Source organism: Corythoichthys intestinalis, chromosome 6 (genome assembly GCF_030265065.1).
Source record: "Corythoichthys intestinalis isolate RoL2023-P3 chromosome 6, ASM3026506v1, whole genome shotgun sequence".
In the NCBI taxonomy this organism is placed as follows: domain Eukaryota; kingdom Metazoa; phylum Chordata; class Actinopteri; order Syngnathiformes; family Syngnathidae; genus Corythoichthys; species Corythoichthys intestinalis.
In genome coordinates this window covers 41,133,133-41,157,454 of record NC_080400.1, presented here as the reverse complement: position 1 = coordinate 41,157,454, position 24,322 = coordinate 41,133,133, and the positions used below count along the sequence as shown (strand labels likewise).

Here is a 24,322-nt window from a genome sequence, read left to right as displayed (position 1 = left end):
TTTATTTATATCGCAAAATATGAAAACGATTGAAACCATTACTCACCAAATTCAATCTGCTGGCAAATACAGGCAAAGTGTGTATGCTGCGCTCTGGTCTGCCCCGGTGTGGATAAGGCCTGCTTTTTGTTTTCGCAGCTTTGCAATGCAACGAAAGGCTCTCCAAGCACTCCACGTACACGTAAAGAGTGTGCGCGATTGGAATAATGAAACGCAGTTTGGGCCGATGATTGGTTCTCGTCAGTGAAGCATCTAGAAGGATTTGCTGACTGTCCAAGTGTGACTTTTGAAAAGGACCGATTTCTGAATTGCTCAGTTTACGTACTTAGTTAATCACATGATGATAATAATAATAATAAGTAATTAAATAAAATCTCCCTAACCCCCCCCCCCCCCCCCCCCCAAAAAAAAAAAAGAATTTCTCCTCGGATCTACGCAATTCACGTAGGTCACCCTTTTTAACTTCAAAACGGCGAATTTCGCCGAAAGGTGAGAGATTTTCATGCCTGTTGATAACATTAATAGCAGGGATATTGTTGCCAGTAGGTTCTGAGTTAGTCAATACAGAGTATGCATTTTCTTCGGTTGTGCTTTTTATTTCTCGGTTGATGTGACATTTAGGGAGCCATATATTCTTTTACACGGAAACTTGCTTAACTAAATAAAATGTTTCAGGCTTAAGTGTAACACTTTTCCATTAAATCATGCTCAAAAATCTGCAGCCCAGACAGATTCGAATCTATGGATTGAGAGGCAGCTACACGACAGTGCCACCACATTGGTAAATATTTGCAAAATTCTGCCGCTTAACTAATTGGGCTCCCAGTCCAAAGGAATTGGAATTGGTTTATTGTCATCAATGGCAGACAATGTTAGTTCACTATGGAAATTTACTAAATGTTTCCCAACCTTATGCAAACATATCTACAGTATTAAGTAATTAAAATGACAGACAATATTTTAAAAACATTTAATTCCCAAAGAAAATATAGATTTTCAACTGTACAATGTTTACATGATATATTCAGTTATAAACAGTAAAAAGTGATGACTTTTACATGAATCAATATAACGCACAGTAAGAGAATTAAATTAGGAGATACAATTGTTTTTATAATCTGGCTTTTTCTTTTTTAGGGTGTCAAACTCATTCATCAGTGGGTCAAATTTATATACTGGGATAAAGCCAATATTGTGAGTTAGTCCAATTATTTCTGGTCCCTCAAAAAGAGCCACATTTAACAGTGTTGTAATTTCTTCACTGTTCCTCTAATTTACCACAAAAACTCTTAGATTACTATTTAAGGTCTGCAGTTAAAGATCATCCTGTTCGTTTTATTTCCAAGCCATTGCAATGGTGTTTAGTCAAATATTTTTAGGGGCAACAGTGGCGCATGTGGTAGCGCAAGTTGTTAATTGACCGAATGGTCAGGGATTTACATCCTGACTCTCCACTGTCCTCTGTTGAAGTGCCCATGGATGGGAAAGACACTTAAGCCAGATCGTCAATGTAAATAAAAAAGTAATATCAATGCCCTTACCGGGTTAAATTATTTAAAAAAAAAAAGAAGAAGAAAAAGATAATGTTTGTGACATGGCTGTATTCAAGCTGTTTGCTAAAACCTGATTTATTTTGCTGCATACAGGTTCAGAGTTTCACACCTTCTTGTGTTACTTGTATACCATTTCATTAGAGGCACGTTGTCTTCATACATACGACCAAATTCTTCACATTCTTGGACAGATAACTTGCAACCTTCCTGTCTGGTAAACTTCAGTTTTCCATCATTTTGTCTGGCCAGTTTTAGGAAGGGGACGTGTCAACTTGGTATCAAGATTGAAAATGACTGCAACAGTATCATTGTGTGGCGCTTGTCGGTCTCAACTGACTTACCAATACACTAGTAAAGCTTTCCCAGCCTTGTAGTATTAACTACATGCCGATAGGCCATCTCTAATACACATTGGATATGATCTTGGGGGACAAATGTATAATCGGCTCAAGTTCAAGTACCTATTTACATATTTGCTTTTAGATTTGGGGATATTTCTCCAGTGGCCAATGTTGGCTTTAAGCAGCCTGACGTGAATCCTGCAGAAGCAGTTACAGTTGACTGTTGCCAGTGCTGGCAGATGGGTTGTATGGCGTGATAACACAGAATACACAGCCAGCCTCCTGGAAAGCTTGTCTCATCTCCACCTGATAGGACAGAGAGAGGCTGCGTTATACAAGCAGATACTGCTAGATTACTTGTAAACAAGATGCACCAACTTGGACTTGGTGTTAACATGTTTGGAGTCAAAACAACAAAACATGCTCGTCTCCGGTGAAAGGTAGACTACATCGTGGCCTGAACACGTCACTTTTTCGTCAAAGGGTATACAGAGATGGACAACTATTCGCATTCACATTCATTCTGTCATTGAGCAGAAATTGACCCAGCGCTGCCGTTGCCGAAGACAGGCAAACCATCCCACACAATTGTAATTTTACATTTTAGTGTATATATGTTTATTATACCCAACAGCTTTTCCTTTTTCTTTATCATTCATCATTTATCAATCCGAAGTCCCCCGGGAGTCAGAGCATTTTTAGACAAAACAGAACCTGTATTTGTGTGCATTTGCCAATAGCCTATTGTAAAGCAATTTGATATCGACAATGTTTTTTTTTTTTTTTTTTTTTTTAATAGTCAATTGATTTTACTTTAAAAGTTTTAGGATGTTCTTACAACAAACTGTTGATGCACCTTTGGACATGGCTAATTTAAAATAACAATATGATTTATTCATTAATTACATCTCTTTCAGCAGACATCAGTGCTGCTTAGCATTTTTGCAGTACAACATGGAACCACGTCAAAGACAAGGTACTACATATATACTGTCGGGCAAATAACTATTTAGTTAACCACCAATTGTGCAAGTTCTCCTACTTAAAAAGATGAGAGAGGCCTGTAATTGTCAACATGGGTAAACCTCAACCATGAGAGAGAATGTGAAAAAAAAAAAAAAAAAAAAACAGAAAATCACATTGTTTGATTTTTGAAGAATTTATTACCAAATTAGAGTGGAAAATAAGTATTTGGTCACCTACAAACAAGCAAGATTTCTGGCTGTCAAAGAGGTTTAACTTCTTCTAACGAGGCTCCACTCGTTACCTGTATTAATGTCAGGGTTAGGGTTAGGTGTTTTAACTCATTATCGGTACAAAAGACACCTGTCCACAACTCAGTCAGTCACACTCTAAACTCCACTGTGGCCACGACCAAAGAGCTGTCGAAGGACACCAGAGACAAAATTGTAAACCTGCACCAGGCTGGGAAGACTGAATCTGCAATAGCTAAAACGCTTGGTGTAAAGAAATCAACCGTGGGAGCAATTATTAGAAAATGGAAGACGTACAAGACCACTGATAATCTCCCTCGATCTGGAGCTCCATGCAAGATCTCACCCCGTGGCGTCAAAATGATAACAAGAACGGTGAGCAAAAATCCCAGAACCACACGGGGGGGACCTAGTGAATGACCTACAGAGAGCTGGGACCACAGTAACAAAAGCTACTATCAGTAGCACAATGCGCCGCCAGGGACTCAAATCCTACTCTGCCAGGCGTGTCCCCCTGCTGAAGCCAGTACACGTCCAGGCCCGTATGCGGTTCGCTAGATAGCATTTGGATGATCCAGAAGAGGACTGGGAGAATGTGTTATGGTCAGATGAAACCAAAATAGAACTTTTTGGTAGAAACACAGGTTCTCGTGTTTGGAGGAGAAAGAATATTGAATTGCATCCGAAGAACACCATACCCACTGTGAAGCATTGGGGTGGAAACATCATGCTTTGGGGCTGTTTTTCTGCAAAGGGACAAGGACGACTGATCTACGTAAAGGAAAGAATGAATGGGGCCATGTATCGAGAGATTTTGAGTGAAAATCTCTTTCCATCAGCAAGGACATTGAAGATGAGACGTGGCTGGGTCTTTCAGCATGACAATGATCCCGAACACATAGCCAGGGCAACAAAGGAGTGGCTTCGTAAGAAGCATTTCAAGGTCCTGGAGTGGCCTAGCCAGTCTCCAGATCTCAACCCCATAGAAAATCTGTGGAGTGAGTTGGAAGTCCGTGTTGCCCAACGACAGCCCCAAAACATCACTGCTCTAGAGGAGATCTGCATGGAGGAATGGGCCAAAATACCAGCAACAGTGTGTGAAAAGCTTGTGAAGAGTTACAGAAAACGTTTGGCCTCCGTTATTGCCAACAAAGTATTGAGATGAACTTTTGGTATTGACCAAATACTTATTCTCTACCATGATTTGCAAATAAATTCTTTAAAAATCAAACAATGTGATTTTCTGTTTTTTCCCCCCACATTCTGTCTCTCATGGTTGAGGTATACCCATGTTGACAATTACAGGCCTCTCTAATATTTTCATGTGGGAGAACTTGCACATTTAGTGGTTGACTAAATACTTATTTGCCCCACTGTAACTTGCCTGTTTATTTAGTTGATGAATCATGATATGGAGCACTTTGAATTCGTCCATTGTTGTGAAGGACTTGTAGCCCATTCCAACTGACTTGAAAGAGTGATAGACTACATCCTTGTCTGATGACCAGACTGATTAATCACACAGCAATTGTGGTTGGGGCACTTCCTGGGAAGCTACAGTACTTGAATTCAGGCATTTTGTTCTACTACACTAACAATGGGATCATAAAAGATTTAGGGAATATTCCATCTGCTTTAGAGCAAAAGGTTATCGCTCACCAGTTAATCACAACTCAAGTTTGGCAGCGGAAATGAGCCCACACAATGCATCAGAACACTTGTCATAGACATTATGATGAGAAAGAGGAAAGGGAGTGACAGTGACTCGTAATCCAGTTCAAATGAAATTTTAGAGACATTTCCTGGACTTCACATTGCATAAGGGAGTATGATGTGTTTCCATGCTCAGTTGTACAATAACAGCAAGTTCAAACAGCATTACATAGATTTGTTTTCAATATGTGTTGTGTTTTCATCAAAATATTTATGTTTTCTCAAAAATATCGATAAAGGCTACTGCATGTGAAAATGTTCTCTGGTGTAGTCTTACTAGTTTTGCAGGATCTAGACACAATCCCACCACTGCGCCACCACTGCCTGGTAACTTCACTGCGGAGCCAAACTGCATGAAGATCAGATCATTACAATAATAAGCATAGGACTTATGAAAAAGAACATACTTGTGAAGTTGAATATTGTTCATGTATAAACTTTATACCTATATAGAGACATAAACCACAGACTACCTACCTGCTTTGCTAACGCCACCATCTTGAGGTTGCCAGGACCAAGGCACTCATCAGAGTACACGGACCTATAGGAAGTATTGTTTTTGCTGTTTAGTATTAACATGTTTATCACTACTTGCAATGCAGTGAAATTAGCTATAATGACACAATACTGAAATAAATCATAATACTTTGAAAATTAAAAAAAAAAAAAAAACTTTTTTTTGACTGGATCATTTTGTCACTTTTTGTGAAATTTGTGAGTATGAGTACTCTGGTTCCTTCTTCAGTTGATACGTTAGCACATTTCAATCAATTACTCAAAGTTTTATTCATACAGCACGTTTCATACCAGAAAATGCAGCACACAGTGCTTTACAATACATAATAAAATGGGATCAAAAGCAGAAGTGATGTCATATGTTGTTTTTCTCAATTGGAACCATAAATTGAATGAAAAAGGCACTTTGATATAAAAGATCTATCTATACTTATGTTTAATTACTATGAGAAACTGTCAGTAAAAGTCCCAAAAGCTTCACAGAACACTTTTATGGGTTAAATGTTTAATATCGTGCCATTAAAATGTGTCCCAGCCGTACAAATGTATCAGAAAAGACAGTTTACCTCCGTAACTCAAAGTTCTGGTCCATTAGCTGTGCTAGATGGTTCCAGTTTTTATCCATTAGAGCAACTCTGAGAGATAAAATAGAAAGTTTATTTTAGGTACTGTTGAAGTGAAATAAAAGTTTCATCTAAAATGTGTTTTAAGACCAAATCTTCACGTTGAGATTGCTCTACCTGGCTTGATCAGTAAATTCAGCAAACGTCTTCATCGCTTCGACCACAAGAGGCTCTCCTAAAGATAGACAACTGTCAGAAAATACAAAAGAAAATATGCCATCACCTTTCACGATAGACAACAGTGATGAAATATTTATACCATTAACAATATGGATTATAAAACCACCTGAAATTCAATACTACTTTTTATTGACAATAGTAATCTAACTGATCTTAAAGAGAATTATAATACTAAGGAGCTGTGAGATATCAATAGAACCGTTATGTGGCAAGATAAATATTAATAAAGTTAACAAAAAAATAAATCACATTCATGAGCAATTATCGAAAATAGATTGAAAATTACGAACATTTCCGAAAGTATTCCGGAAACAGCCGAATGGGGCTTTGACGTCACAGCCAGGAAACAAAAGATTGAGGCAGGTGCCATCGTTGTTTATCGACGAGAGAGTTGCGTTCGTGTTTTATCAAAAAAAAAATCGCTAAAATGGTTCAAACCTGTCAAGCTATGTGGTGTACAAATAGCCATTTGTCGCAATGTAGTACCCACAAGTTCCCGAGCGCAAGAAAAATAGCTGGACAACGCAGACAATGAGTAAAGTTCATCCGTGCAAAGAGGGCTAATTTTGCAGACCCAGCCTCTGGCACGGTTTTGTATGGTGCACGTTTTACACCTGAAAGTTATTAGAACTATGGACAAATGAAATCAGGTTTTGCTAAGAAATTGCTGCTGAAAGCAGATGTGGTGCCCACCATACACGTGCAGCCACCTAAATGTCCCGAGATATCAAGAAAGAGGACGATGACTGGCACTGATGAGACCACCCCACCACCCCAGGCTAAGCAAATGAGGGGGAGCAGCCAAGCTCGAAATGGCCAGAGTGAGTACTCTTTTATAATAAACATATCACACATTGGATATAGGACTGGACACATGTATAAATTATCGCTCGTAAAATATGTACAACAAATCCTCTAATCCCATTCATATTTGTGTCTGTTGGCAGAGCGAAAACCTACGATAGCACAATAAATGATAATTATTCTATACATTACTTTTTTTTGTGGTCACGGTGTATCAGCTTCACAAAAAAAAAAAAAAAAAAACCATTCGGTGTTTCCCACACGATCTGTTGCCGGTGTTTCATCAGTGTGATTGCGCCCCTCAATGATCCTTTCATTAGGCTGCATTGGCTTTCGTTTGGGCTTCAATTGATAACCCAAAACACCAAAGAAAGGTTCATAAGTCTCCTCGTCACCATTAGAAGAATGTTCGTTACGTCGGATTCGTCGCTGCAACTAGAAACAAAATTGTCCGCCGTTATCGCCACCATTCAGTACTAAGCACTGAGCCGGTTGTTTCCTAGTTGTGACGTCACACACACAATATGCTAGATTTCTGGGATCTCGGGCGCCGGTCGTTTTAGCTTGACAATCGATCCAAATTTCTATCATTTTCTTGGTGTTGCGATGTGTGTAATTACACAAAGTGGCATGATATAAATCCAAAATGCATGCGCTTATGGATAAATGATGGAATATTAACATTTCCCCACGTGTTTTCATACTCTTTAAGGTCATTAATTTTATGATAGCTGATTTGAGCATTTACATTTTTCATATTAAAAAATACAGTCCGAAAAATAACAGTAGCCTACCGCTGAGCCAGCGTTGTCGGACATTGTTATGAATGCGCCCAGAGTCACTGGGATCATTTAAGTAGGCCAACCAGAATTGAGGCAGGCTACTCATATCCAATGAGATGTAGTTGCCTAAAAGTGGAAAACACCACATACACAGAATATTTACAATATAAATCTTTTACACATATAGTGTATAGTGATGTGAATACCGTAGCCCTGCTCTTCCATGAGGTTTTTACTGAAGTCCATGTACACTAAACCCTCGTAGACCTGCACATGATAAACCATAATTTCTTTTGCTACTGGTTGGACAAAGGGACACAACAGTAACATTTGACTAATTAGGTTAAGCGCTGACAAACAGAACATATAGTTTTGTCAATCTGATGGAGCATTAGTTCAATGCCCAAGTGTTACCATGATTTTGCTATGTTTTAGCATGTGTTAAAAGTATGTGCCCCCCCCCCCAAAAAAAAAATCAAATATTTTAATTAATCCCACTCGAAATTATTATTGTGAGCTGTATACTGTGCATGGTAAGCAAGTAATATGTAGTCTCTTTTCTTCCTCCTCAACTAACATTTGCCCTGTTTACATGCAATACTAACCTGCACAACTCTGTCTTGAAGACCTGCAGTAATGAATAGTTCATCAGTTTCCACATTGAGAATAAAGTTGGCTCGGACTGGCTTTGGGAGATCCTGGTATGCATATAAACCAACAGCTTGTCAATGTTTACAGTATATTAACTCATTAGCTGATCATTCACTGCCACCCATTCTAAGTTCAAATAGATTTGACGGGTTTTGCCACCAATGGCAGCCAACGAGTTAACGAGAGTTGCAAATGAAAGCTGTTTAGGATGTTGTTTGGACTCCCACTAAGTGTGAGTGTGCCTGTGTTTATTTGCAATATTGCTCTCATTGCAGTTTTCAGAAGTAGTGGTAACAAACACACAACTGTTGTCACAATCAAAAATATAAATGAAATTGTAAATGTTGTTCGCAAAATGCAATCTTAACCTTTAAAGAAGGTTGAACACAAACTAAAAAGCTTTTTAAATTAATAGAATTTAGAATGGGGTGGAATCAATGGGAATGACAACACAATGTACAAAGTAGCAATTAACTCAGGCCTAAGTGTCAAGGAGGAGGTTTCACTCACATTATCTGTGAGGTTGTAAAATTTCATGAGACTCTTCAGTGTAGCGGAGACGATGGCGCTGCACAGAAAAATGCACTAGTAAATGATTTCCAATTAGCTATATGAACCACATAATATACCTTGGCAAATTGCATTCAACAGTAAGTAAACATGTAGTATGAATTGAAAAGAAAGTTATTAACCTGCTCCCAGCAAGGCCCTAAAACAAAGACAGACAAATAATTATGTTTTATTTTTTCTCTTAATTTACTCTCTATAAGTGATGAACTGATGAGTACATGAGTGGACGCTCACCACTTGTCGAGGAATGTTTGTGTCATACTTTAGTGTGAAATTCTGCTTTGTCAACGCGATGCTGTGGAGAAAAATTGAAAGAATACATTAGTGGTGACACACTGCAGCGCCAGTGTGTCATCACACAGTCAAGGATTTAAAATCTGCTCGCTTTCAGGGATGTTTGAATTATCGATTGCATATTTTTGCACCCACGTCCGAGTCACCTGATTGTGAGAATCTGCTGATACTGGAAAAAAAAAAAAAAAAAGGGTTTTTTTTGTTTTTTTTTTTTATTTCAACAAAAGTTCCAAATATGTTGAAGTACTATACTGTTTTACAGTACTTCCTATTACTATTATATTTATTTCTGGGAGTGTTCTGGAGTATAAAACGTATATATTTTTGTTTCTTTTGGCTATTTGGATTTTGGCTATATATGTATATATTAGGCATGAATGATGTATTATATATATTATATATATATGAATGATAACATTGCGATATACTGTATATTGCAAAGGCTCCACACTTTTTGCATTGGTTGCTTTTTTCTTACGGTGCACCAGCACAAAATGTAGGTGCACAAACATTGCATCACCTTTGATGCCATACTTTATTTACTCTCCATAACATTCATATAATTCAAATGAGTAAGTTCACTCAAATTCACTCACGTTTTGACGCTCATGCTACTGAGATCAGCCTTAAGACAATGAAGATTGATTAAACAATGATTAACACATTTGTGCCTTTGATCATAGAGCTACCGAGCCTTCACTTGCCAGCTCGAAGCTACAAACCTGTCAATCATCGTTAACTTTAAATACCAAACGCCAGCTGCACTGGTGACCAAGAAAAGCAGCAGGAGGGAGAGTGAGAGGCTATAGACCCCAATCACGTGATGTCACAACTCCGCCCCCCTGACTGGTGCCGCCATATTGTCCGTCAACTTATCGTGTTTACCAGTGACGTGCAGTCAGGGGAGGCAGGTGAGGCAGAGCCTCACCTGTCATCATGACAAAAAAATAATTATAGCATCAAATTTATATTAATATTTGTCCATTGCTCTTTATGTATGACTCATTTCAAACATTTTTATAGTCAAAATCGCTGAATTTGCCTATTTCCTGTTCAAATAAAGAAATGAAACTAGAGGTGCGGCAGTAAAGCCTCACCTCTGAATGCGCAATCCATAACAAACTGGGTTGACACATGGAATTGGAGCGTGCTGGTTGCCGTACATATGCATGTCGCCATTATAATGTTTCCAGATACGTTTATTTGACCTGATTTTCCACAGTCTGGCTAATGTCTTTAACCCTTAAAGTTTAATGTTTGTTAGCGACATATTTAGTTTTGCTGATGGGAAATAAAACTGCAGTGAAAAGGCACAGGTTGCGGCAGATAGTACTCTGCCGCACTGAAAGGGGGTGTACGTGAAACTGGACTTTCCGTCAAAAGTGGACACAATTAACACAACACCGGAGTTAAAAGGCTTGCTTCAAACTACGGGACAGAAGATAACTCGCTCTTTTCAAACGGACTGGTACACCCGAAAAGACTGGCTATGCATCTGTCCTTCGAAAAATCGCCTTTGCTGCTTTCCCTGCCTTTTCTTCTCAACTTGTGCCAATGTCTGGACTAACACGAGATATTGTGACATTAAAAAACTACCACGAAGCCTCAGCAAACATGAGAGCTCGACCACTCACATTCAAAGCCTGATTGCTTTAAAAACTTTTGGAAGCTCAAGGATCGATTTGGCTTTGACGAACAGCGGAAGCTCAACGGTAGCATCCACAACACTAAGGTAAAGGAAAACCGAAAGAGTTTGAAAGACCTCATTAATGCAACCTGCATCTTAGCTAAACAGGAGTTAACATTTCGTGGTAACGATGAGCGTGTAAGCTCTTCTAAACGTGGCATATATGTAGAACGATTATATGGGTTTGCTGAGAAAGATGAAAGGTTAGCTAGACATTTGGACACATTCACTGTGTTTCCTGGCTTGTCAAACAGAACACAGAACGATCTAATTGAAGCAATCCTCTCCAATGAGGCGGAGAGATTTTTTAAAGTAAAGGAAAATAAGGAGGACTTTTACAAAAAGGGCGTAGGTTTGCATAGGGACGATAGGGACATAACACTACCAACTTTTCAGGATGCTAAAATTGTCCCCACCAACTTTTAAGCAACCTTACCTTTTTTGCATGATATAATGTTCAGTTATATAGAGAATTTAGATCTTTCAATAGTCCCATATGTTGTAAGGATAGAATTGACCCTACCATTATTAAGTGAATTTTTTTCATTATGTTTATGTTTGCTAATAAAAACCAGACATTTATTCAGGAAGTTTTCAAAATGTTTCTTTAGTATTTTTTGAAAACAAAGGTTTGAATCGAACAGTGTATCATCTGAACCAATGCACGTAAAAGTTATTATCAGTAGATAAGGATTTATTTTGCATTGATCATTTTGCCTATTAATTAATTAGGTTCATATACATGAGAAATGTGGCCCTTTTTGGTTTATATATTTGGAAATCTGACACTAAAGGAGTCAGGAGGACATTCCTCCTATTACTGCGTGTTTTTCTGCTTGTCTAAGGAATCACCGCCTAGTAAACGAACCCAAAAACCTTCCTGACAATCGTGAATATTGATTAATCAAAATGGTGAAGGCATGTGTGGCGGTTGGTTGCAGTAACAGAGAAGATAAACAGTCATTTTAGTAGTTGCTGTGTGCCCATTGTTAAAAGGGCAAATCTCTAAAGCAGCATGGTTTGTTTATCTCGGTCCATGAAGCATTTGTGTCGACAGCCGTCAGACAGTGGCGAAAACATCAATATAATGCCAACACGATCGCAGACACCAGACGGAGACTACGAAGCTCGTCGCCACGGTCGCGCAGCAAGAAGGTGAGCGCAACAACAGGTGTTGTGCCGAAAAATAGCTGCCCTGGGTGAAATGTCCCCCCTGACGGGAGCGCCCACACGGGAACGACTTTCTTGTACCGTGAATATGTATTATTTTACTCTGCTTGAACTAATAAATGTCACACCTGTGTGATTGTCATTGGGATATGGTCGTGAAAACCTGTAGACTAATACATTTCTGTTCAAAGATGGTTATGTGGCCCAGTCTATGACTTGTTACTAAAATACAGTACTAATATTTTGTGTAATTTAATTATTTAAAACTGATCTTACAGTTGTAAATCCATTACTGTAATGCGTCCATGAAAACATTTGATGTTTTCACGTCAATAAAGCGTTATAAATAAGCGCTCCCGTCAGAGGGGACATTTTACGCGGGGCAGCTATTTTTCGGCACACACCGGGCTGTTGTCGATCAAGTTTCATTTTACAATCGTAACAACGGTGACGTTCAGATGACCAAATGTCGGTTTATATTCGGGCTGGTGCCGATTTTGGGTACCCGACTCCTTATCGTGACATAAACTGGAGTATGATTGGAAATTTTGTGGTCTCAGGAAGACCTCTAACACACGGGATGGGATCGGACAGGAGGAAACATTGGTTTGGGCATCAAATATGGATCTGGCGACTGGATCGACCGAAGCTTTTCCAAATAACGGCTTTTATGCAACTCATCCAATGAGTTTATAGCGTCTGAAAGCACCGGGGCTTCCATAATTTGCAAGTGAATCCCCCCTTTAGAAACTACGAGCATTGACAATACGGACACCCAATGACGGACAATATGGCGGCACAATACAGCAATCACGTGATTGTGTGACGTTGGTGATTGGGGTCTATACGAGCATGAAGCAGAATAACATATATATATTTTTAAACCCGATCATTTTCACCTGATCCCAATCCTGTGAAAAATGGCGCAATCGGCCCGATTTCCAATCACGTGATTGGATCACAACATCCCTATTACAAACAACAGAATACAGACTTCATCCAGGTCAAGCACTCACCCTTGTTTGCAGCAGAACTGATAGAACTTCTTACAGGTCGCTTGCAGAAGCCGAAGGCCTCCAAGGTACCTGCAGTGGATGATCCATACAGTTTAGTGCATGATATATATGTGACAAGAACAAAAATGAAAAAACAGGTTTATGTGTTGCAGGTAATATATTATTTGATCATACACACCCTTCTTTTCTACTGATACTGAACAAATCTTGCAAGCTTCCAAACTCTGTGGGGTCATTAAGTGGGTGAGGAAGGAGAACCTGTAATATCAAACAACTTGACATTCTCTGTGATGATAATGTTGAGTGCACCAATGTATGTGTGCTTTACTTTACCAAAGTTTGGCTTTTCACTAGGGTGACATCAGCCCAGAAGTTGTTGATAGTCATAGCGATGGTTTTTCCATTAAAACCGTCTGATGGATTTCCGATTAATCCAACCCTGTGTAAGTATCAGTCACTTATTTTAAGAATCACATGTTCTTTGTGTTAAACATGTAAAAGGTTAAAAACACACTAAGTAAAGATAATCTCTGTTGAGAATATTATCGTTATTATGATACAAACCTGGCATAAGACCGACATGTGATTGGTTTGGATGATTTGTCTTGTTGTTTGGCAGAGAAACAATTGAGCCACTTGGTGTAGTCTGACAGTGTCTAAGATGTTGAGAGATGCGACCGTCAAAAAGGATGGATTCGTGAAATTCGGATGTTTTTTAAATCAGAATCCAGTTCAACTTTGAGGACACTACCATTAGTGGTAAATGTAAATGAACATTAATTCAGGTCAGGTAAAGTTGCACTGGATTTGGATGATATTTTGGAAATTCTAATAAATTCATGACAAGTTTACTCCTATTTAATAGATTATTTAATGTATCAATGCACTAATCTCAAACATGCGACAAATTATTAACCGAGCAAAATTTAAAAAGGTTATGCAGTATCTATTGCCATACAATTGGGGATCTAAATTATGATGTAAAGAAAGAAAACTTACCACTTGTCCTATTAGCTGGAAACCAGTTGGAAGCTTCATTCCAAACACATCAAGGAGATTCTTATTAATCACTTCCTCCTAAACAGAAATTGATGTATCAGCAACAGCTTGTCTGATCATAAGAAGTAAATACAGTAGAACCTGTTTATGAGTGGAATTGTTTATATTTACTTCACCAGTCGATTTACGTTGGGCATTTTACCCAGATGGGGATTTGAGGGTTTTTTTTTTTTACCTACTTTCTTAAACAGATGCCACTTATCCCCTGATGCCCCACTGTACTTTAGAAAAAGTGATCATGTTAAAAAAATGCACTATGTTTTTTTACATACCCAGAATCTTCCAAAGGACCCGTCTGTGACTTCCATCTGACTAAGGATGTCAGATAGGACGGGTAGAGTCTCTTTCTGGATGCAGTAAAACACCACGCTGGCCAATCGAGAAGATGTGAGCCCATCCTTGGCTTTCTCCAAGAAACGAATTATCCTATAAAGAAGGCAAAAACCAGTCTCGAGGTGAGATGATTAGGATTTCAATGTTATATTCTTATTTCTCATCACCGATGGGAATCAGGGCAGACTTCTACAATGCCTCTGGAGGTGCTTTTCTCTCCTTTTTCCATCTCATAGTAGATGATCAGCTCTCCAGGCTTTGAAACAAAAACAGTAAGTACAGTTCCATCAATATGTCATTGCAATGAATACAATTATCGTTACCTTTGAACGGAAGAAACGGATCACTTGAGCGACGTCAAAGTTTTGGTCTTCACACAACATGTCTCCTGCTATCTGCTTACACAAAGGTTAAATGAAGCGCAGAAAAATCACAAAAAACGATTTCATTTTAGGAAGGCTCATATTACCACCATGATGTCATCTTGCAGCTTGCGGCTGCGAATGACCAGCTCCAGATCAGCCACAGCGCCAAGAGAGTCACTCAGTGTAGTGCTGCCATCATTTATTATGTTTTCCACTGGAAAATCATTAGCTGTTGCCCAGCGCTCAAAATACTTGTACCTAATCAGAGGAGATAATTTAACAGCAAAAACAAATCATTGGTTTAGTTTTCTTTTGGTAGCTTTCTGGTGTCTAAAGAAGGTCAATTGGAGCGACATGTGCACTCACTTGTCTGCATTAGTGACAATATACACCTCTGTAAATAACTGACGCCTGAGGACAAAGCAGGCATGCAGTTAGCAAAATGAAGTTGCGTAAACATTAAAACAACGAAGACAAAACTATCAGTTTTGAAGCTAATATCACTGAGACTTACATGTTGACCGTTTTCCACCAGAAGTCCAAAATCTTCATTCCTCCGATGCCTGGAAGCAAGCTCTTTGGTACTCCGATTAAGTGACTGTACAAGCCTGTCTCATCATTCTGCTTAAGAAGAGATGAACAATAACATGATTTGTTATAGTACCTCATATTGTTAATATATGATACCCTAAGATTTGCATTAGGGCTTCTGATACAGACACTAAAACATGCTAACATACAGTATTTTTGGATCAATTAATCAGTGTTCAATACACTGTACTAAAACTACACTGTTGAGTGTAGGGACACTAAACCCTTCATACCAAAATCAGGGATTATACAGCAAGGTTTGTGACCTTGTACTTGTAATTCATTTAAAATTGGGCATCATGCCAAATGGAGACCACTGTAATTTTTTTACCCAATAAAATTGTTTGTGCAATATCTGTTTACTTACGGAATATTTTTTTTTTGCCTTGTGGCGCTAAATAACGGATACCGTAATTTTCGGACTATAAGCCGCAGGATTCCAAATGAAGGAAAAAAGTAGCGGTTTATTTGTTGATTTATTTGGATTAATAGGTTACACTTTTTTTTGACAGCGGCGACTCATAACCGTCATAATTTTGACATGACACTATCATGGCCATTACTGAATGCTTATGACAGATGTCATTAAGTGTCATCCACAAATTATGTCACTAACTTCATTTATGTCCAGCTCGGACCATTTTCATCCATTCCAAAGTGTGATAATTTGCCAGATAACACTAAATGACATCTGTTATAAGCATTCATTAATGCTCATGACAGTGTCATGTCATAATTATGATTGACTAACGACAGACTTATGGCACCACTGTCAAATAAAGAGTTATCAAATCCCATAATTAGCAAATCATTAAACAATTGGAACAGTAAGTGAAGAAATGATCAGCACATAACATGAACTTTGATTGTTATTTACATCTGTAGCACTGCAGTGCATGCTTGGAGGCATGTTGGACAACAACAGTGTTAACAGCAGGTGGCAAAAGAGGTTGACTGTTTCCCCCAAGAGAGCAGTGATGGCCAAGTGAAGCTTCTTGAAGCAGTGAAGCTTTGCAGCCAATTGCTTCAAAGCTTCATAGTTGTTAATTTGTTCTTATGACAGTCCTATGATGCCGCTGTGAAATAGAGTGTTACCGGTTAATATCTTTTGGTGTATTTATCCCATAATACACAGAGTACAGCTGCGGCTTATAGTCCAGTGCGGCTTATCTAAGAACAAATGTTTCCGTGTCAAATTTGGTGGGTGGCGGCATATAGTCTTATCGTGCGAAAATTATGGTACATCTTAAAAACACTTCATTTTTCACCCGATTCTCATCCTGTGAAAAACAAGTGATGAGGCCAATTTCTGAACAGGTAATCGGATTGGGAACCTCCCCAGTCAAAACATTATCTAATGTATCAATAGCAGGTGATACCCAGGCAACCCACCCGCACCCACCCCGTGACCCGCCTGACCCGATTTTCTCATATTTATGGATAATATGACTGCAGACAAAAACACCGTTGTCATGTCCACTCCATAAATGCTTCCAAGTTTTCAATAAACTTGTGAAACACAATGATGTCTGCTACTTTCCATTATCTACAATACAATGTAAACATTAAAAGAAATTCTAAAAAATAATATAAAATATGAGGTTAGTCGTGGTTCTCGAACCCTGGCTGGGAAAATTTAAAAGCATGAACAGAGCTGAGTGTGCCACAATAGGCACAATCCTTACCTCTAGGTTTCAGGGATGGCTCGAAATTGATCAAGCGGCCGCATCTAAATTATGCAGTCAGTGACACCTGTACTATTTAGCCGATCAAATGTGAGTATCCCAAATTTCCCGCCCTTTCTGGTTATGTCATCAATACCAGTGTTGTCAGTAACGCGTTACTTTGTAATGCGTTACTGTAATCTGATTACTTTCTTCAGTAACGAGTAATCTAACGCGTTAATTTTTCCAAGCCAGTAATCCGATTAAAGTTAGTTTCCCTAGTGCCCGTGCGTTACTATTTTGTTTTTGTCCTCATAATGTATGTAGAATGAAGAATACTGTAGTCATGTACGAAGAGCATTTCTCATCGGGGAAAATAAAACGGGTCACGTGTTTTACGGTGCTGTTTGAGGCTGAGCGCTGTCTGCCACGGCGGCCAACAACATAGCATAGGCAGCGAGGCTAACAGTGAAAGGCAGGATATGTACCGCAAATAGATGCCTTTGCTCACTGGAAATACAGCCATTACTTCACATTTCTGTCCAGTAAAGATGACAAAAGTATCTCCGTTGGATGTCACGTTTTCTCATCGGGGGGGGGATTCGGTGTAGAACAGGTGTTCGGCCATTCCTTACTACTCGGCGAAACGTGCCACACAATGCTAAGCGCGCTTGCGCATGCATCCACACGCATGCGCACATCGGTTAGAAGCGGCGAGTACTCACTATTTTTGTTTTTATTTAGTTATCTAGAACCTTTTCACTGCCTCAAAGATACTTTTTGCATGTATTACCCTCTCATACTTTTAACCATTGTGTTTTTTGTGTTAGCTTTGAAGCAGTTGACCACATTAGTCACGTAGTGTATTTAAACCGTCCTTATTTGATATAACTTCATTTAAATATTTTCTGCAGGCATTTTTTTATTACGTTATTCCTGTATGCATCTAAACAAAACAAGTTTAGAGCGCACAGTAGTACTTTGGGTGTTAAATTCGACTAATGTGGGACGTTTCGCCGATGTAGGAGATTTTGGCAGAACACCGGCTCACGGGTTTACCATGCTATGAGCGCTGTTGGCGGCTAACAAACAACTGGGACCTCTCAGGATGCTGAGAGTGGAAGACGTAGGAGAAGAACCACAAACGGCTGCATTTGCTTATTGGACATAGAGCCATGACTTCACATTTCTCTCCAATAAAGATGCCAAAAAATATCTCCGTGCGTCGCAAATTCAAGGAACCACTTGGAATTACAGCACAATGCGACAAAAATCGAAACAAAGCCAACAGGTTACGAGACAGCCAGCACTTTTACAGTTTCTAACCAGCCTTTACGTACGTTTTATAGTTATAGTTTGTACCATAGGCGAAGTGTGACGTTGTGTGTGTGTGTGTGTGTATAGGTGTGTGTGTGTGTGTGTGTGGGGGGGGGGTGACAAAAGAGCGAGTCAAAAGTTTGGACACGCCTCATCATTTATGCTTTTTATATATTTTCACTACTATTGTAAATTCTCAGTGAAAATATTAAAACTATGAATGAACATGAGGATTAATGTTCTTGAAAACAGGTTTTATATTGTACATTCTTCAAAGTGTCCACCCTTGAGGTGTATCCAAACTTTTGGCCTATACTGAATGCATTCTGAAATACTTTGTAGGATTCTTGTTCATTTCTTTTGTTTTTGTTGTTTGTTTTATTGCTTTACAACTTTTATAGATAGCATTTTAATGGCTAGGTCTTTATTTTAAAGGGGGAGTTCAGAATTTTTGACATTAGGCTTAATCTTCGAGTTAGTGGGGGTTTAATTAGTCGTTGGAGTTGTTTTGAACAAATTCTGTGCAGTTTGTCAGTTGTTTGTTAGTTTCAGGGCTCCGGAGTGGCTGAGCTAGCGCAAGTCGGTGGTGGTTGAAATCAACTCCATTAAAACCCTGCTAACTCGAAGATAAAGCCTTATCTATTACCATCCATCCATCCATCCATCCATTATCTTCCGCTTATTCCGGGGTCGGGTCGCGGGGGCAGCAGCTTCAGCAGGGAAGCCCAAACTTCCCTCTCCCCAGCCACTTCAGCCAGCTCCTCCGGCGGGATTCCAAGACGTTCCCAGGCCAGCCGAGCGACATAGTCTCTCCAGCGTGTCCTGGGTTGACCCCGGGGCCTCCCGCCGGTGGGACATGCCCGGAACACCTCTCCAGGGAGGCATCCAGGAGGCATCCGAACCAGACGCCCGAGCCACCTCAACTGGCTCCTCTCAACGCGGAGGAGTAGCGGCTCGACACCAAGCCCCTCCCGGATGACCGAGCTTCTCACCCGATCTCTAAGGGAGAGCCCGGACACCCTGCGGAGGAAACTCATTTCGGCCGCTTGTATCCGGGATCTTGTTCTTTCGGTCACGACCCACAGCTTGTGACCATAGGTGAGGGTAGGAACGTAGATCGACCGGTAAATCGAGAGCTTCGCCTTTTGGCTCAGCTCCTTCTTCACCACAACGGACCGGTGCAGAGTCCGCATCACTACAGACGCTGCACCGATCCGCCTGTCAATCTCCCGCTCCCTCCTACCCTCACTCGTGAACAAGACCCCAAGATACTTAAACTCCTCCACTTGGGGCAGGATCTCATCCCCGACCCGGAGAGGGCATGCCACCCTTTTCCGGCTGAGGACCATGGTCTCGGATTTGGAGGTGCTGATCTTCATCCCAACCGCTTCACACTCGGCTGCAAACCGCCCCAGTGAGAGTTGGAGGTCACGGCTTGATGAAGCCAACAGCACCACATCATCTGCAAAAAGCAGAGATGAGATGCTGAGGCCACCAAACCGGACCCCCTCAACGCTTCGGCTGCGCCTAGAAATTCTGTCCATAAAAATTATGAACAGAATCGGTGACAAAGGGCAGCCTTGGCGGAGTCCAATCCTCACTGGGAACGAATTCGACTTACTGCCGGCAATGCGGACCAGACTCTGACACTGGTCGTAAAGGGACCGAACAGCCCTTACCAAGGGGCTCGGTACCCCGTACTCCCGGAGCACCCTCCACAGGACTCCCCTAGGCACACGGTCGAACGCCTTCTCCAAATCCACAAAACACATGTAGATTGGTTGAGCGAACTCCCATGCACCCTCGAGGACCCTGCCGAGGGTGTAGAGCTGGTCCACTGTTCCACGGCCGGGACGAAAACCACACTGCTCCTCCTGAATCCGAGATTCGACTTCCCGACGGACCCTCCTCTCCAGCACCCCTGAATAGACTTTACCGGGGAGGCTGAGGAGTGTGATCCCTCTATAATTGGAACACACCCTCCGGTCCCCCTTTTTAAAAAGGGGGACCACCACCCCGGTCTGCCAATCCAGAGGCACTGTCCCCGATGTCCACGCGATGTTGTAGAGGCGTGTCAGCCATGACAGCCCTACAACATCCAGAGCCTTTAGGAACTCAGGGCGGATCTCATCTACCCCTGGGGCCTTGCCACCGAGGAGCTTACCAACCACCTCAGTGACTTCAACCCCAGAGATTGAAGAGCCCACCTCAGAGTCCCCAGACTCTGCTTCCTCAAAGGAAGGCGTGTCGGTGGAATTGAGGAGGGCTTCGAAGTATTCTCCCCACCGACTCACGACTTCCCGAGTCGAGGTCAGCAGTACACCATCTTCACTATACACAGTGTTAATGGTGCACTGCTTTCCTCTCCTCAGACGCCGGATGGTGGACCAGAATTTCCTCAAAGCCGTCCGGAAGTCGTTTTCCATGGCCTCACCGAACTCCTCCCATGTCCGAGTTTTTGCCTCGGCGACCGCCGAAGCCGCAGTCCGTTTGGTCAGCCGGTACCTGTCAGCTGCCTCTGGAGTCCCACAGGCCAAAAAGGCCCGATAGGCCTCCTTCTTCAGCTTGACGGCATCCCTTACCCCAGGTGTCCACCAGCGGGTTCGGGGATTGCCGCCACGACAGGCACCAACCACCCTACGGCCACAGCTCCGATCGGCCGCCTCAACAATGGAGGTGCGGAACATGGTCCACTCGGACTCAATGTCCCCCACCTCCCCCGGGACAAGGGAGAAGTTCTGCCGGAGGTGGGTGTTGAAGCCCTTTCTGACAGGGGATTCTGTCAGACGTTCCCAGCAGACCCTCACAATACGTTTGGGCCTGCCAGGTCTGACCAGCATCTTCCCCACCATCGGAGCCAACACACCACCGAAGGTGATCAGTTGACAGCTCCGCCCCTCTCTTCACCCGAGTGTCCAAAACATGCGGCCGCAAGTCCGATGACACGATCACAAAGTCGATCATCGAACTGCGGCCTAGGGTGTCCTGGTGCCAAGTGCACATATGGACACCCTTATGTTTGAACATGGTGTTCGTTATGGACAATCCGTGACGAGCACAGAAGTCCAATAACAGAACACCGCTCGGGTTCTGATCGGGGGGGCCGTTCCTCCCAATCACGCCCCTCCAGGTCTCACTGTCATTGCCCACGTGAGCGTTGAAGTCCCCCAGCAGAACGAGGGAGTCCCCAGAGGGGGCACTCTCCAGCACACCCTCCAAGGACTCCAAAAAGGGTGGGTACTCTGAACTGCTGTTTGGTGCATAAGCACAAACAACAGTCAGGACCCGTGCCCCCACCCGAAGGCGGAGGGAGGCTACCCTCTCGTCTACTGGGGTAAACCCCAGCGTACAGGCACCAAGCCGGGGGGCAATAAGTATGCCCACACCTGCTCGGCGCCTCTCACCGTGGGCAACTCCAGAGTGGAAGAGGGTCCAACCCCTCTCGAGAGGACTGGTATCGGAACCCAAACTGTGTGTGGAGGAGAGTCCAACTATATCTAGTTGGAACTTCTCTGCCTCACACACCAGCTCGGGCTCCTTCCCCGCCAGAGAGGTGACATTCCATGTCCCAAGAGTTAGCTTCTGTAGCCGGGGGTCGGACCGCCAAGGCCCCCGCCTTTGGCTGCCGCCCAAATTGCTACGCACCCGACCCCTTTGGCCCTTCCCACAAGTGGTGAGCCCATGGGAAGGCGGACCCACGTTGCCTTTTCGGGCTGTGCCCGGCCGGACCCCATGGGAAAAGGCCCGGCCACCAGACGCTCGCCTTCGAGCCCCACCCCCAGGCCTGGCTCCAGAGGAGGGCCCCGGTAACCCGCGTCCGGGCAAGGGAAACTTGGATCCTGTAATTTTCTCCATCATAAGGGGTCTTGTGAGCCATTCTTTGTCTGGCCCCTCACCTAGGACCTGTTTGCCATGGGTGACCCTGCCAGGGGCTTAAAGCCCCCAGACAACATAGCTCCTAGGATCATTGGGACACGCAAACCCCTCCACCACGATAAGGTGATGACTCAAGGATGGAAGGAGGAAATTCAATTACATGCGATGAAATTTTTCTGTTGAGGCAGCAAAGGTAGAAAAATTGGGAAAAGTAACTGACAAATTACTTTTAAAGTAACTTAGTTACTTTGATGATAAAGTAATCAGTAAAGTAACTAGATTACTTTTTTGAGGAGTAATCAGTAATCAGTAATTAAATTACTTTTTCAAGTAATCTGTGACATCACTGCAATACTCATTATCACATGCACCTGTGCTCAAGTCTATTAGTGTGTATGTCGCTGGGTTGGCATATACAGTATGACATCACAAAATGGTTGCACCCATAAAATGTCTTTTTTATTTAAAAATTATTTTCTCCATTATCAGAGGGCTAACAAATTTGCAATTTTCTTACTTAAATACTTTGAGCAACTGTCTTTTATAAGAATGACATTTAAACTCGATGTTGTGATGCACTTTGAGCTAAATGCTTCAAAACTCATTGGCTATATTGCTTATATATTGGCTAAGTCGTAGCAGAGACATGGCAGAGCATCACCAGGGACAAAACAGATTTCCAACTGATTGTCAATAGGTTCAAGCCTTTTGGCTGTCATTGACACCAAAAAGATTTGCAACATAGTAGTTACACTTTGAATTTGTCCAATTACTTTGAATCCCTTGTTAAAAAAACAATAAGAATAAAAAGAACAACAAAAACAAAAAACGAAAACAAATAAGGCACACTGACGTATTGTTATTCCAACAACGTTCGTCTGTTTTGAAAGTAAATACAAGTTAAACCTGAAAGTCTGCACGTAAAGCATATCATGTTCGTTTTATTTTCTAATCAACTGCAGTGGCATCTGAAGCCGAAAGTTGTGCCGGAGTCCCAAAATTTATTAACCTGACTGTACAGTATCGTCATATATCCTAGCACTAGCTATGGTGCAACTATACATTGCAGATCTTAAAACTTTCAGAAAATGAGCAAAAATTCTCTGTGATGGTAACAAGTTAGGCGAACAGTACACCAACACTGACCCTGCGAACTTTGCCCCCAGTAAATTTGTCTTTTTGCAATGTATAATCTGCTCACCTTAATTTCAGTCTCTAAAACTGTGCCGTGACCGGCGACCAGAAGTATACAAATCATTGGAGCAGCTTCTGGTTACAGAATAGAATTTCGGATGTTTCTCTGCAGTCGTGTAGTTCAGAAGGAGCCCGTCCAGAGCTGCACTCGAGCACAACATTAGTACTGACCACGCCTCTCTAGCAAACCTTTCCACCGGAAATGCTTGATTTATTCATATACATTTGGTCCATTACTTCCGCCGCGTCGTTTACAAAATAAAGGGTACTTTCATTTCAGAGCGGCGTTTGTCTCCCGTAACCAGACGAGAGGACTTTCGGAAGGCTGGAATAGTGTGGGGCAGATAGTACTACGTCTAGCGTGTCTTTCAAATTCTCATACAAGCAACAGACATCAACAAGTTAATAATTTCCGCACCACAAATACGGAGGAAAATTTGTGTCTTTATTATTCAATCAAAAAAAAGTTGCTTCAATCAAAAAATATAGATTTTCAATTAAAAACGTCACTTAAATCAAGAAAACAATGTGTTTGAATGCAGACATAAACTTGAGACTCAAAAAAAAAAAAAAAAAGAATTTTAAAACTATTTTTCTTTGATTGAATTATTTTATTTTTATTTTATTTATGTGAAGTTTTTTTTTTTTTTAATTAAAACTACTTTTTTGACTTTATTATTCGATCAAAAATTAAGTTCCTTCAATAGAAAAAAAAAAGTTGCTTCAATCAAAATATATATTTTCAATTAAAAAAAGTCACTTCAATCAAGAAAATAATGTGTTTGAAAGCAAAAATAAATTTGGGACTC

At 41.3% G+C, this 24,322-nt stretch overlaps 1 protein-coding gene across 3 annotated transcripts; it reads right to left on the bottom strand.

Moving 5' to 3' along the window:
• Positions 1–1,558: 1,558 nt before the first annotated feature.
• gkup (glucuronokinase with putative uridyl pyrophosphorylase) lies at positions 1,559–23,690 on the bottom strand. 3 transcript variants are annotated; one of them, XM_057839371.1, is made up of 23 exons: positions 23,521–23,690; positions 15,386–15,495; positions 15,238–15,282; positions 14,976–15,129; positions 14,830–14,901; positions 14,674–14,762; positions 14,446–14,599; positions 14,114–14,191; positions 13,679–13,770; positions 13,448–13,553; positions 13,293–13,372; positions 13,115–13,183; positions 9,182–9,242; positions 9,070–9,086; positions 8,888–8,945; positions 8,332–8,424; positions 7,933–7,993; positions 7,739–7,852; positions 6,078–6,135; positions 5,904–5,972; positions 5,299–5,362; positions 5,099–5,170; positions 1,559–2,200 (listed from the first exon to the last, which is right to left on the bottom strand). In XM_057839371.1, exons 1-23 carry the CDS (start codon positions 23,575–23,577, stop codon positions 2,105–2,107), a joined length of 1,869 nt encoding a protein of 622 aa, XP_057695354.1. In that variant the 5' UTR covers positions 23,578–23,690; the 3' UTR covers positions 1,559–2,104. The 3 variants fall into 3 exon arrangements, 2 of the variants coding, with proteins under 2 accessions (XP_057695354.1, XP_057695357.1); XM_057839374.1 differs by having other exon boundaries at positions 15,386–15,492; XR_009063510.1 differs by lacking the exons at positions 1,559–2,200; positions 5,099–5,170; positions 5,299–5,362 and having other exon boundaries at positions 6,078–6,149.
• Positions 23,691–24,322: the final 632 nt, after the last annotated feature.

Excerpts from the sequence above, each read along its gene's own strand:
- gkup (XM_057839371.1), bottom strand. The coding sequence starts at position 23,577 with ATGATTTGTATACTTCTGGTCGCCGGTCACGGCACAGTTTTAGAGACT. Across the intron at positions 13,771-14,113 it reads TCCAGCTAATAGGACAAGTG|ACACTGTCAGACTACACCAA; the intron begins GTAAGTTTTCTT and ends TCAACATCTTAG. Across the intron at positions 5,973-6,077 it reads GAATTTACTGATCAAGCCAG|AGTTGCTCTAATGGATAAAA; the intron begins GTAGAGCAATCT and ends TTTATCTCTCAG.